Source organism: Epinephelus moara, chromosome 19, assembly GCF_006386435.1.
Source record: "Epinephelus moara isolate mb chromosome 19, YSFRI_EMoa_1.0, whole genome shotgun sequence".
Lineage (NCBI taxonomy): Eukaryota > Metazoa > Chordata > Actinopteri > Perciformes > Serranidae > Epinephelus > Epinephelus moara.
Window position 1 is genome coordinate 7,122,769 of NC_065524.1, and position 14,249 is coordinate 7,137,017.

The window sequence follows — 14,249 nt, forward strand, 5'->3', positions numbered from 1 at the left end:
TCTGTAGAGGTGAAGGTAAGTACAGAGTTGGTGATAATTCCCTCTGGGGTTGTCACTATGAGGGACACCTTTTACATTGCACATTGTCCTCTAATCCTTAGCTGACTGTCAGTCAGTGCAGCTTTGACTCTACAATGCTGATATTTTTACATACAGTGACTCACCAATCATCAATCTTAATTATCCAGTTGGTGCTCAGTCTCAGTGCTGCTTTTTACTAATTTCTCAGGTCATCTAGACATTTTAAAGCTTTGGTTAGCACAACTACCTGTGAAAACATCAGAGGCAACAGGGGAAATAATTGACATTTTTCTGTGGTCTCAATAACATGTCTTTGTGCCTCCCTGTGTTTCCCTCCAGCTACCAAATCTGTGAATTTCTGTATGAGAAGAAACATCTGTACGACAAGATCATTGACTGCTACCTGAGAGACCCCCTCAGAAAGGTAAGAGCAAGACAGCTGGTAAAATTGTGTTCCATCTCAGCTGTAACAGGCAGCCCGGCTGTGTTCTCGATTGCTGTTGACTATTGTAATGTAATTGGCAGATGAAAATAAACTCTGTGTGTGTGTGTGTGTGTGTGTGTGTGTGTGTGTGTGTGTGTGCGTGCGCGCAGGGGGAGATCTTCAGCTACATCCACAATCTGCTGTCCATGCCTGGCTACAGCCCAGAGGAGAAACAAGCAGTCAAGGCCAAAGTACTGCAACACATACAGGTCAGATCATACTCAGACACAAAAATATCATTATGACTTCATTCCTGGGAAGAGGGTCCTTCTCCTCAGCCTTTTGCTCTAGCTTTTCCTTGGGAATCCTGAGGTACTCAAGAGGCAGTTAAGATATATATATTTTTTTTTTCTTTAAATCATCCCAGCAGACAGATAGAGACATGAGTGTGGCCTGTCTAGGTGGAGAGGATACACATCCATAACCCTGTTGTATTGATAACAGTTATTATGAATTATTGCTTTGTTTAAAATCAGTCTTTAGTCTTTGTTTTTTTTTTGTATTTAATTAAGCAATATTACACGAGAGGGAGTTCCTACGACCCCCCTCACAGTCATGCTGCTATTCAGTACAGCAGCACTCCCTCTTGTGTGACATTGCCTTTACACAACAGCTCTAGTATTTATTAGTTAACAGTACAAGCGACAACAGATTATGATTTGTTTGCTTATTTAATCATTTATTTGCATCCGCCAACATAAATAGTTCTTCAGTCGGACTGCGACTGAACTGTTGCCAAGCAACACATAAACATTCCCACACACTAGCTTGCTACTTACTCTAGGTCTACAGGTTACTACAGGTCAGCTACTTTGTTTAATGTACATTTATCTGTATGTTTCTATTTATTCTGCAACCAGTGATATAAGAGCGTGTTGACAGTTGCTTTGGTGGCGTACACGTGATTCAGATGAGTTAACAGCTTGATCAGACAGTCCCGTTGCGACATAGGTTGATGTCATATGTGCTCAACTGGAGGTTTGCAGTGAAGTATCCAGGATTCTGTCCTTCAGGTTATCCTCCTCTGACAACCATTCAGGATTTAACTCAAATGTTATTTGTGGAAATATGTTAAACTTTGCAGTGCAACATTTGTTCACAGGAGCTGGTGGCCCTTGACCCCATCAAGTCAGCTGAACTAGTGCTGTTTCACTTTGCCCAAGAGGTGCAGCAAATCATCTCTGAGCTTCAGGTAAGATCAAAATAGATAATGATTTATTATTATATCTTCCCTGTCTTGTGATATTATTACTGACAGTCTGGCTACAGACTACCAGCTTCAAATTATTACAGAAATACAAACACGTTTCTGCACTAACACTGCTGAGGGTCATTTTTACTTTTACTGTAGCCAACATCATGTCTGTCACAGAGTTCTTTAGAATATGACGAAAAAGGAAAAGAACAAAAAGTGTAAAAAGTAATTTGCTGGTTGCTGCCTGATGGTTCCTGCACTGTGTAAACAAAATGAGCAGATTGAAACCTGTTTGGGAAGCTTACTTTTACACTTTTATTACCGTTTGAGTGCTTTAAACAGTTGTACCCTCCTCAAAGGGTTCCACATTACTTTCTACTAAAGACACAAAAACAGGTTAAAACAGCAAACAGATCACAGTGTGAAAGTGAACCACCACATCACCCTATTTGGAAGGTATGCAGTACATCTCCTGCCCAAAGGTGGCTTTATACTGACTGCCTGCCCACACATACCAACACATCTATAAAAGACTTTGCACACCTCCTATTGTAGGTGGTAATAGTCACAACAAAACACTGTGACAGCCCATTGAGACGAGTTAATGTTACCCACTAAATCAGTTTCTCTCTCTTTCTAGGATAACCAGCTACTTTTCAAGTTCCTCAGCTGCCTCCTGGAGCCACGGTATAGTGTGATAAGTCTGCTACCTCACTTCTCCATTTCTTTTAAAATTGCCCCCCTCCTCCCTCTGTCTCCTCCTGTTCTTCCTCCTCACGTCTCGTCTGCTGTGTTATTCAGGGAAGGTCATCACTCAGGAGTCGTCCTGCCTCTGGAACGTGACCTCCATGAGCTTCTGCTGGACTTACTGTGCCGCTTTGCCCCCGAACAGCTCCTGAGCTTCCTGCAGACCTCCCAGCACTACAGACTGGAGGAGGCCATACATGTACGATCTACTATACTTTGATGATATGAACTGTTTGTGTACAAGAGTTTATTACCTGCACCATGTTCATGTTGTGGGAACAGGAGTGGTTTATCATATGACAGAAAAGCAAACTAAACAAAGATGTGAACACAGTGACCATCACACCTGCTGAACATTAGCTTGTTAGCATTATCATTGTGATTATGATGGTATGTTGACGTTAGCATTTAACTCAAAACAACGCTGTGACTAAGGACAGCCTCATAAAGTTGATAAAATGGCAACTTTGATTTTCAGTTCAGCACTGGATTCCTTCAGCTGATAACACCATCACAAGACTTCATGGATGTGTTAGTGATCAGGCTGTATTGTGCCTTAATGTACATTCTCTCTACTAACTGTATTTACATTCTTTCATTCACTTTATGATAGTGATAGTGTGAAGGGCTGCCTTGTTTCACTAGACTCCATGCAGTTGCCGTATTTACAGTTTCATGCACTGTGAGAGAATAAGGCCGAAGTCAGCAGAAGGGTCCATCACTGATAGGCTGTGGAACCAGCACAAAGAAAAGGTCAAATACTCCCATTTAGGGACGGGTATTGCTAAGATTTTATCGACACTACTACTTTTATCGATACTTTATTGGTATTCTTATCAGTTCTCTTTCATTTCTAAATATTTGCTTTTTAGAAAATATATTTAAATAATAAAGAATAAATTCAGAACAGGATTATTGAATATTTTAAATAGGACAAAATGTTGTTTCCAGAGCAGCAACAGTAATTTTTACCACAGCAGAGACACTTTATAAACAATATTCCTGACCTGACAATACTGAGTGAAGTTTATTATTTATCAGTCAGTCCTCCTGTCCTCGTTCCCCGTGTCCTCTGTCTTTATTTCCTCCTGTCCTCTGTCCTGCTCCCTCTCTGCTGATGTAATTCACCGTGTGCAGGTAACATTATTGCTGGTAGAGAGAGGAGGGGCCATTTGTCTCAGCCAGCAGCTTAGTTTAAAAGTATCTACCCAATTTTAAGTGTGTCAAACTAAGTTAGTCTACATACAGACAGCTTTCATTTCAGCTTATTGGTAACAATTCGCTATTAGCTGAACTAACGTGCTGTCTAAACTAGCGTGTGTGTAAGACATAACGTCGCCCTAGTTTTTGCGGTCCCAGTGACAGGTAGAAAGCAACTACCTATTAAACACTGCTCTGCTGTTCTGACTAGCAGTAAGTTCAGTGAACCAAATCAAAAATACATACTTTTCCTCTTACCTGTAGCCCTGTTCATCAGTCTAGACTGTTTTTGGTATGTTGGAGATATCAGCCATAGAGATGGCTGCCTACTCTCTAGTATAATGGAACTAGATGACATCCGGCTTGTGGTGCTGAAAGCACCAAAAAATACATTTAAAAACCTGAACAGCAATCTCGCTTTCCAGAAATCGTGACCTGGTTACTCTAGATAATCAGCAGTTTCATGTAAGAACTATTTTCTTTCTACTGAACTAACCCTGCCAACCGTATCACCAAGCAGAGGGAAGTGTGCATCTACTGCTTGTTAACCTAGCACCACTAAGCTAGCTAATGTTGCAGCTTAGCCAAGGAGGACACCATTAATGTTGATCTCTCACTCTGTCAGAAGCATGAGCCTCCCATCCATGTTATTGCATGCTTCCTTTTGCATGGTGATACAGGTGGTGGGTGTACTATGTATGTTTGTATTTTTTATTTTGGGGGTGAACTGTCCCTTTAAAAGGCACAGTGTGAAGGATTTAAGAGGATATATGGGCTGAAATGGAATATAATATTCATAAATATATATTAACAGAGCGGGTCCTCTTCCACAGAGTTTGCCATGTTGTTCTACAGTAGCCCAGAATGGACAAACCACACACTGGCTCTCCATAGGGCCATTCGTGTTTTTGCGTCATTTACACACTTGGCACACGAAAAAAGTTTCAGTTCTGCAACCTCACCGCTTGAGAGTAAATATTCAATGATGTAATGAAATGACTGACTGATTAAGAAAACGACTATCACCATAGCATCAAAAATATTAATATAATGAAGGATGTAATGGTATAATGAAAATGTATCCATCAAAGGAACTGCATCATACTGTGTATGGTAATTATTGTATTATCTGTACTGTAGTGATACAGCACCAGATGGGACCAGCTTACCTGTACCCGTGAGTGTGACAGCATGTGCTTCTCTATGTCTCTCTGTCCCTGTCTTTGACTCTAGGTAACAGAGAAGTACCACCACAATGAGGCTACAGCCTATCTACTGGAGAAGAAGGGAGATGTTCATGGAGCTTTCGCTGTCTTGTTAGAGGTAGATACACAACACCCACAGACTATTCATTGATTAGATTCATTCATGAACCAACCATTTACCAATTTGACACATGAATACGAGGGCTCAATTGTAGTACTGACTAATATATTGCATATCCACATATATCTGTGTGTATACGGTGCTGTTGAGTTAAAGCAGAAATTCATATAAAATGTAAATACCCAAGTACAGTGTCAGTAGCAAAAACTATACTGAAATACTGCAGTTAAATGTACTTACTTTCCATAATGTTGTTTTATATAGCTGTTTAAAAAGTGCTTTAAACTCTCTCTGAAGACACTGAAGGAAAATCTGAACCTTCTCACTGCTGAGTGTGACAGAGGAGCTGATGAAGGAGATGGAGGACAGGAAGAAGAGGAGAGAAACAGTGAAATAACACTGACAAGAGTAAAGAATTCACTGAACGACATCATTGATCTCTGTCACCGAAGCTCTGACAACCTCTACCAGCAACAAAGAGAGGTGAGAGTGTGTGTGTGTGTGTGTTTGTGTGTGTCTCTGTCTGTGTCTGTGTGTCTGTGTGTGGGCGAGGGGGTGACAACTGTCTACTCATTTATTACTTTTTCTTCCCTTTTTTCACAGGTTCTGTGGTTTCCACTTCTGGAGACCATGATGGCTTCTCAAAAACTAGTAAAGGGTCTGAATGCCGACCACACATTTGAAGGTAAACGCACATAGACACACACACACACACACACACACACACACACACACACTCACACACTTATGAGCAAGGATGTCCCAAGTGTTTTCGGCCCTGGCCTGGGCCGAAGTCCTCTGTTTTTTCATCATGAAAACTAATGTCAGTGCTTTGCATTTAGTATGAGCAGGTCTTTGCTGCTCTCTGCTGGATTCAGCTCTTCACTTTGTTGTCTGTGCGCTGATCTGATTTTAATGTGGCATGGAAAAACATTTGATTTAGGTATTAAAGCCAAAAAAAGCTAATTATATTGCTTTTATCATATGTTGCTTATTCAAGTATGACACAGTAAATGCATTCACAAAATGAAAATACAGATTAAAATGTACTTTATGTTGAATTTAAAGATATGTCTTTGTTTATTTTTATTTCAGTGTTTTAAATTTTCTCTATTGAACAGTTAAGGATTAGAGCTGAGGGCAGTTTGAAATATTAGAGATAAAAGCAAATATGCAGTCCACTAAATGTGATTTTTTTTTTTCATTACCTCTGACCAAAGTGTTCCAGAATCAATGTATGCAGTATTAAGAGTGTCTGTGAACAGTTATGTCTTTATGATTATGTATGATCATGATATGATGGTGTTTTATGTAGCCATTGAGCACCCTTGTTTGTTATGTCTTTACCACCTACAACAGTATGACAGTGATGGTGACGCTGTTGATTAAGATGATATTCATTATGTGTGTGTGTGTGTGTGTGTGTGTGTGTGTCTCAGTGCTCAAGGAGCTGACCATGAAGGTGCTCAACTCGATGAGCAGCTTTATTTCTCTGCCTGCCATCATCCAACGAATACTGCAGGTGTGTATGTGTGTTTTGTTCGGCCTTTCTCAATTTTTCCTACTTTAAAAGGATTCCTCTGAGTGTCAGACAGTCGCTGTCTGTGTACCTGCCTTACGCCTTGTTTCCACTTACATATGTGTGCAGAGACGAGTCAACCGGAAGTTCATTAATTCCTATGGGAATCTGTGATATCTGATGTGCCCTCTGTAATTTTTAAATCCAGAATTTTCCGAGTATGTTAAAAAAAAATTTGCACTTTTGCGGTGGATTTCAGAGATACTGTTTGTGACAGTGTGCTAGCTTCCTTCAACTCAGTTGCCCATGTTGATTGTCAAGTCAGTTTGTATGATTTACATTGTGAATCTGAGTAATGTTATTCTGCTAAAATATGGTTACACAATATATACAGTTCATACATCTTTTTAATGAAATATTTCACATACGTACTTGGCAAGCCAACATCTTCACTTAATTGTTGCCATGCGATATTGGTCCTGTTTTTGTCTCGATAATGTTCCAAGTGTATATTAAGCTACTGGATGGTGACAAACTGACAAAATTAGCCTCTCCTCCATGGCTACAGGTAGTTTCTATCAGGTTTCTATACATCTGTGAAGAAATGCACTTCCTTGCATTGGACACTGGAGGCGTCATCCGTATATTTACAGCTCCACAAACACAAGTCACATACGTAACAGGAAACAAGGCATTACCAAGAACTTTCAAAAGTTTTTTGGACACTAATTAGAGCACCACCATCAGACATATTGGGGGTCAAATTTCTTGTGAAGGGTTTCAGTGTTTGAACCTTAGTAACAAAATGTTAAATATGGGTTACTTAATGTTGAAGACAAATTATTAGTGCTGGACACAAGGGCTGTAATTTATGATTTATTAAATGGTTGATGTCCTTCTATACTGTAACTATATTATGTACTCACATTGTGGGATGCTGTTGGCATGCTTCCGTCTTTCAGGACCCAGTCTATGGGAAAGGAAAGCTCGCAGAGATCCAAGGTCTCATTCTGGGTATGCTGGACACTTTTAACTATGAACAGGTAAAGCACTGTCTGTATATTATGAGTAAATAACAAAGAAGTGCCTAAACCACAATTCAAATACTAGCTGTGTCAAACCTAATTGACAAGTTCTATCAATACACAGTCCTGTGTAAACACAGCAGTGAAACAGACCCATATTTTTACTTCCGATCTGTGAGGAAAAACTCTGTTGATCTATATTTCAAATTCTCTTTCTGAATATTGTGTAATTGACATGGTAAAAAAAAATACAGAAAAATACTTTTCTGTTTTAGACTTTACTTGAAACAACCACCAGCCTGTTGAACCATGACCTCCACTGGTCCCTGGCTCACCTTCGCGCTGCTGTCACAAGGGGACTCCACCCACGACAAGACCACTGTAACATCTGTCTCCAGCAGTACAAGAGAAGGCAGGACTCAGCTGAGGAGATCATTGTGTTCAGGTAGCACACACTGGAGGTGTTAAACTCCTGGACAACAGTAAAACACAAATGGCTTCTGTTTTTGATGGTGTGTGATCAAGGTTTGGCCAAAATGTAGCTCAAAAGATGCATATCATTCTGGCTTTGTGTTTGTATCCTCATTTCTTTTTAATGCTGATTTACAGTTTTATTCACATACACTTTGCAGCCACTTTATTAAGTACACCTGTACACTAATGCAATCAAATATAATTGGTCTATCATAACGTCTGCTTTTGTTTTTGACACTGTCACAGAGGTGTCAATTCAGTCATAGGTTTTAGCATTGAGGTCTTATAGTTAGTGGTGTTGTTGCTCTGGACTGCAGTCGGTCCAGAGTTGTTTCTATTTAAGGCAGTTATGGAATTTATGGCAGAACATTTGTAGTTGCAATTGATTGTACGGGTTTTTTTCTTTCTCATTTTTATGTGAAAAGCATTTCATATTTACAGACACTGACTTGTGTGTGTGTGTGTGTGTGTGTGTGTTGTTAGCTGTGGCCACCTGTACCACCTCCAGTGCCTGCAACAGAAGGACTCTGGGTGGGGCCCTTCCTCAGAGCTACAACAGCGATGGATCTGTTACAAGTGTTCCTCCAGCCAAGGAGGAAGGGGGGGGTCTACTACTGAACAAAAACGTGGCCGCAGCACGTCCCTGGCACAGGTGTGTGCTTGTTCTTGGGGAAAAAAAGAAAGATGTGGACAGACATGAAGAAATAACTAGTTTAGATCAAAGGATAATTCTGGTATTATTTTAAACTTAACTTGTCGTCATCAAATCAAGATCAAGGTAAACTTTATTATCCCACAAGTGGGAAATTCATGTGGTCACCATTACACATTCCATTGTTATACAGCCTACTGTAAAGCATTAAAAACAATAAATACAAAACATTAGAAAAGAAAAACAGGGACAAGACAGACAAAACAGTAAGAACATATCCTGTGAAAAGAAAAGTGGGATTTTGTTACGACAACAATACTGCTCAGTTTAAGCACTGCAGCTTACAACCCTGACACAGCCCTGTCCTTCTGTTTCGGTCTCAGACTCGTGTTACATCAATGCATCATGACGCAGGTGCAGAGGCTCACAGGAAGAAGGTAAGATTTATATATACATCTATAAATGTAACCACAGTGACAACAGCTCGTTGCCCGCCATCTTTGGCTCTGCTGGATATTGTTATGTGTTTTCTGTCAGATTTTCAGACTTAAAGCCTAAAAAGGTCATTCCCGTTATTATAATCAGGGCCTTATTTCCATCATTTAAAAAAAATATAGATACATTTATATATACATTTTATAAAAAATAGGACCAACAGGGTACGACATTAACGGTTGCCCGAATGCCCGGGGCAAGCAAAAATAGCCGGCAGGCCAGCAGACCCTGCGCAGACATGCCCGATCGGGCGAGCAGCACCGACTCAGACACACACACATACCAGACAGCCTCTCAGTCCTTACCCGCTAACGTTAGCTCATGTACAACACAGGTACCACACAGAAACTTTTACAAAGGGTCATAATGTGATTCTAGTGACTGTCAAATCGCCAGCGAAAGACGGTTCACTCTGCTCTGCCGCCAGGAACAAACTGGGAGGCAAAGATCCTCTCTGAAGAAGAGGGTTCACTTTGCTGCAGGGTTCACCAAAATGTTTTTTTTTTTTTTCTTTTAATAAATTGAACACATATTAAAGAACATACAAGATCCTGTAGAGAATTAATACATATAATACAATACGATAAACATTGTCAAATTAAATGAAGGAAGAGGATTTTTTTAAAGGCAAATTAAATATTGGGGATTTATGTAAAAATATACATAGAGACATATAAATAATTATATAATTAAAGATATGTAGGCTATGTTAGGTGAATACTCCTGTCAGTGACCCTGACCACTGGCATTGGCAAAAGAACTGGAGTTGGTCCCCGGACGCTGCACTGCGGCTGCCCACTGCTCCCAGTGTATACAGTAGGATGGGTCAAATGCAGAGGTCAAATTTCGTTTCAATGTATGTAATGTGCTGAGAAAGGACAATAAAGAATCTTCTTCTAATAATAATTTCTTAATAACTAGGAGATAACAAAAGAATAAAGAGATTTCAAAGACTTAAAAAATAAGGGACATGAATCAAAACAACAAGAAACGAGATATATCCCCAGTCATGCACACCCAGTTTTAATAAACTCAGTACTGTTTTTCAACACATATATTGTTTTGTCTTCATTCAATGTAGTTAGCACATATTGTTATTGCGCCATTGGTTTTGGCCTTGGTGCCCCACATTTTGGCCGTGATGCCCCAATAAATTTGTATTTATCAAAGGCCAAAGTGGCCTTGCCCTAAAAATATCTTAACTCCAGGCCTGTAATCGTGTATTTCCTCTCCTGTTTCTGTCCTCGGAGGGGCCAGTTGCAGTGTGCTGCTTTTTTATGTGCTGCTGCCTCCATTGGCTGAGCGTCTCTGCTGACGTAAGATATAAGTCATGAGCGAAAATATGCACCACACAGCCAGAAAAAGAACCTCTTAGGCAGGGCAAGTAAGAATTTAGATGGGGCAAGTAGACTTGAGAAGTACTTGCCCGGCAGGGCAAGTAGGAAAAAACCTTAACGTTGGACCCTGGCCAAAGATGCAATGAACTGGAATGATCTTTTTACATTCATTTGCAAACATGAAACCTGCTCGGCCACAGTACATAAAGTTTGATAGCAAAATTCTAATCTAGTTATTGTCAAGCAGGTGAGCACAGGGCAACAGGCTTGCTCTTTTTGCACTCTGTATGCCATGTAACAAATTATAGCTTAATGTTCTTTGTTGGGACCCAGGTGTTTGTTGAAGCAACGTTGGACCTTCAGCAGGAACAGTCCTGGGATCAGCTTCGCTGTTTGTACCGAGGACCATCCAGGGTAGGGAACCCTCCATTTTACATTTCTTTATCTGCAAATGGCCAGACTCATCACAGAAAGGCTTTTTTTAATTTTAATGATTAAATAGACCTGTTGGCTTTTTCTGGGATATCCTCAATGAGTGATACAGATTCTCTGCTGAGGGAATACATTATAAATGCAAACTTGTAGATCCGTATGTTACATTATGTCACCGAACAAGGGTGGAACATATATAGGCAAGATAAAGCCATTGAATCCTTAATGAGAAACACTTGCTCTGTACCAACTGTATCTAAAAGAGAAGAATATTACCATCCTAAACTGTGTATTATTGAACAACTAGGGAGTCAACAAATGCTGCTTTTGGAGAATTGAATATGAATCGTCACTCTGTTGTACAGAATGCCCTTGAGTCGTCTGAGAAATGTTATTTTACCAGTGATATGGACACCGTTTAAGAACTAACAGCATTGACTGCAAATTACAGCAAATGGCTGTCACCGGGGTATGCAAAATCCTGCAGACTGACATGTGTGTGCAGTTTGTGATAATAAGATAATAAAAAGAAGAGATATGAAAAACATAAATGACATAGATCATATGTCCCCCCACTCTCTCTGTCTCCCCATTTCACACTGTCCTATACATTAAAGGCAAAAAGGCCCAACGAATAATCTTTAAAAAAAACCCCAAAACATTTAAATAAAAAAAAAAGTTTAATATAATTGATATTTGAACTTGATGTCTGCCTTTGTGTTACCCTTGAACATGTACACTTACACTTGTGTAGGAGGCAAATAGAGGTGATGTATTTCCTTTTGTAATTGTTCTCTCTCTCTCTCTCTCTCTCTCTCTCTCTCTCTCTCTCTGTCTTTCTTGCAGTTGTCCATCCTTTCAGAACTCTCCCACTGCCACAGCAGTGACAAGACAGGCCTTCTAATCTCAGCCCAACCAGGAACAGAGAATTTCCAGCTCAAACTCTCTCCTCCACCTCTATTGGAAGAGTAGCGCCATGACTAGTTGTGGATAGATGTTGTCTTCATTTGCGTAGACTTGAGTCAAATGGGACTAGTTTGATATGATGTCATTCAAAATGTTAATCTCAAAACAAACAGTTTGATATTGATGATAATTAGTCACTTTGATTATTCTACTGAATGTAGCTTTAATTTCATCCATTGTTTCTGTACTACAGCTGGCTGAACCATACTGCTCTGATTTGCATGTTGAGACTGGGATGTCAGAGGTTGGATTCTAACATAAACTGCAAAGAATATTGTGACATTTTATTTTGACAAAGGGAAATGATGCTGTTTGCAGTAAAAGGACCCAAAATATTTTGGACTCTCTTCTTTCAGGATGGTAATATGAAACGCACTTTTTTAATGTAAAAGTTGTAGTGTGGTGATGTCACAATTATCCTGACCGCTTCTAATGGATAAATGACCTTTGTTGACTAAATCTGAAAAAAAGAACTTATTCAAACTGATAAATGAATTTTCAAAAGATTTATCTTTTGTTTGATGTGTGTGGTGCATGCGGCAGAATTTTAAAACTGGGATTGGATGTTTCTTACTGAAATGCACCTTGGGAGTTGTGGTTAACCCTGGACACCTAGCATTAGTCCTCCCATTTCTGTCTCTATTGTCTGTGTATTTCCTCACTAAAATATGCTGCGTGACCTCAAAAGCTGAAATACTTCACTCTTCCTTTCTCTCTTCTCACCTGTGTTAATCCACCATTGTAGACACACCCAGTTCTCCTTCCTCTCTCCACATTTTTTCTCTGCCCTTACCTGTCAACATTATTTACTGTGTACCCTCATCCTCACATTCTGGTTTAAAGCCAGAAGTACATGGAGATTCTTCAGACATAAGACACAATTGATGGTTATCGTGGATCATGAGAAGGCAATAACCAATGATGTTCACGTGAATGAGTTAATCAGAGTTATACTGTGATTTGGTTAGAAAATCTGAATGGGAGAAGGTGACAGAAGGTGGGGAAGTTCATTGCAAAGTACGTTTGTACTTAATGTTGTTCATGATGTTAAAAACTTGTACTTAAAACAAATGTGTGTCTACTCTCCTGTCTCTTTGCTCTTGAAAATTATTAAAATTGACCTCATTTTTTTTTGATTATGGACCGCAGACTACCTACAACAGACGCATTAATTTGGACCAAAGCCTGAAGTATAACGCTGGTTTTTGAAGAATGGACTGAGTAACAACACTGGCTGAAAAAAGGAATGTCTTTTAGTACACACAGATGGTCAAAGTCATAGTCATTGGACTGGAGACTAAACCCTGGTCATACACTCAGGCAGTGAGGACAATGAACGGTGGAGAATTAATCAGTACAAATGGCAGTTAGACTGCTGATATTTTGGGTTTATCATGGATACTTTCAGAGCACTTTTTGAACTGAACATCTGCATGAGTCTCCATTAAAATCCACTAGAAACAGCTGTTCTACATACACCTCTGCCTGCTGATTTTGACCGAGAATTATTAAAATCATTCATAGTGTATGCCTACAATACATACACATATCACAATAATCTCACCATCTCTCAACCCAAGCATAAAGCAGAACTTAAGTTGTGTAAATGAGCCATCTTCCTCAATATATGTAACGTGAAAAGTCACATTATAACATGATAAATAAATATATTAATGTTTTTTTGTTTTTTTTACTAGTACAAGTTTCTTCTTATAATCTGAAAATGTCTTGTAAAAACATGAAAAATATCTCATTATAACGAGAAACTTCTTATATTACCTCATAATGATATTTTTTTTTTTTCTGTCTCGCTTCAGTAGAGGTGCGTCTGGGATGCATCGGTGAGCCTCTTGGCTCACATGTTGTTCATATTCATACAAAACAAAAGAAGACTAAAGCCATTCTTTCCGACAGCTCCCACCCCTTATTCTCCAAGTTTCAGTTTTGCATTCTGGCTCTCGGCTCAGATTTCCCCCTGTTAAACGTAAAAGATATAAGTACTCCTTATGGTCATTTCTCTTTTGAATGCAGGGCAGTGGAAGAGTCTAACTTAGTACTGAGATTACTCTCTTGTTATGATTTTATGTCTGTGACTCAATTTCTCATCTTGTCGATATTTAAACACTGTCCATTTCTCCCATTTCTCTTGACATCGCTCCTCTTGAGTCCTTATCCTGTGTAATATTTGGCATGGTTTATTGTCAATCTGAATCTGAATCTGAATATTCTACCCATTAATATGTTTATACAAGTGTATAATCGCTATAAAATAAAATTCGTTTGGTTTTCGTAGCCTTATAATTATGCTTTTATATATATATATATATAGCAAGGGCCTTGCTTTAGAGAGGTCGCCATCTTGCGCCGCCATGTATG

The 14,249-nt window shown here is 39.4% G+C and overlaps 1 protein-coding gene across 1 annotated transcript in view; it reads left to right on the forward strand.

Moving 5' to 3' along the window:
• vps8 (VPS8 subunit of CORVET complex) overlaps positions 1-12,379 on the forward strand; it is a 58,213-nt gene extending 45,834 nt beyond the window's left edge. Inside the window, exons 31-45 of the mRNA XM_050070919.1 lie at positions 361-445; positions 616-714; positions 1,608-1,697; positions 2,341-2,387; positions 2,502-2,646; positions 4,881-4,970; positions 5,271-5,456; positions 5,577-5,658; positions 6,413-6,495; positions 7,455-7,535; positions 7,793-7,962; positions 8,475-8,643; positions 9,027-9,080; positions 10,809-10,889; positions 11,754-12,379. Coding sequence (XP_049926876.1) covers positions 361-445; positions 616-714; positions 1,608-1,697; positions 2,341-2,387; positions 2,502-2,646; positions 4,881-4,970; positions 5,271-5,456; positions 5,577-5,658; positions 6,413-6,495; positions 7,455-7,535; positions 7,793-7,962; positions 8,475-8,643; positions 9,027-9,080; positions 10,809-10,889; positions 11,754-11,879 — 1,588 coding nt within the window. The 3' untranslated portion in view covers positions 11,880-12,379. The remainder of the gene's footprint in view (positions 1-360; positions 446-615; positions 715-1,607; positions 1,698-2,340; positions 2,388-2,501; positions 2,647-4,880; positions 4,971-5,270; positions 5,457-5,576; positions 5,659-6,412; positions 6,496-7,454; positions 7,536-7,792; positions 7,963-8,474; positions 8,644-9,026; positions 9,081-10,808; positions 10,890-11,753) is intronic.
• The last annotated feature ends 1,870 nt before the right edge of the window (positions 12,380-14,249 follow it).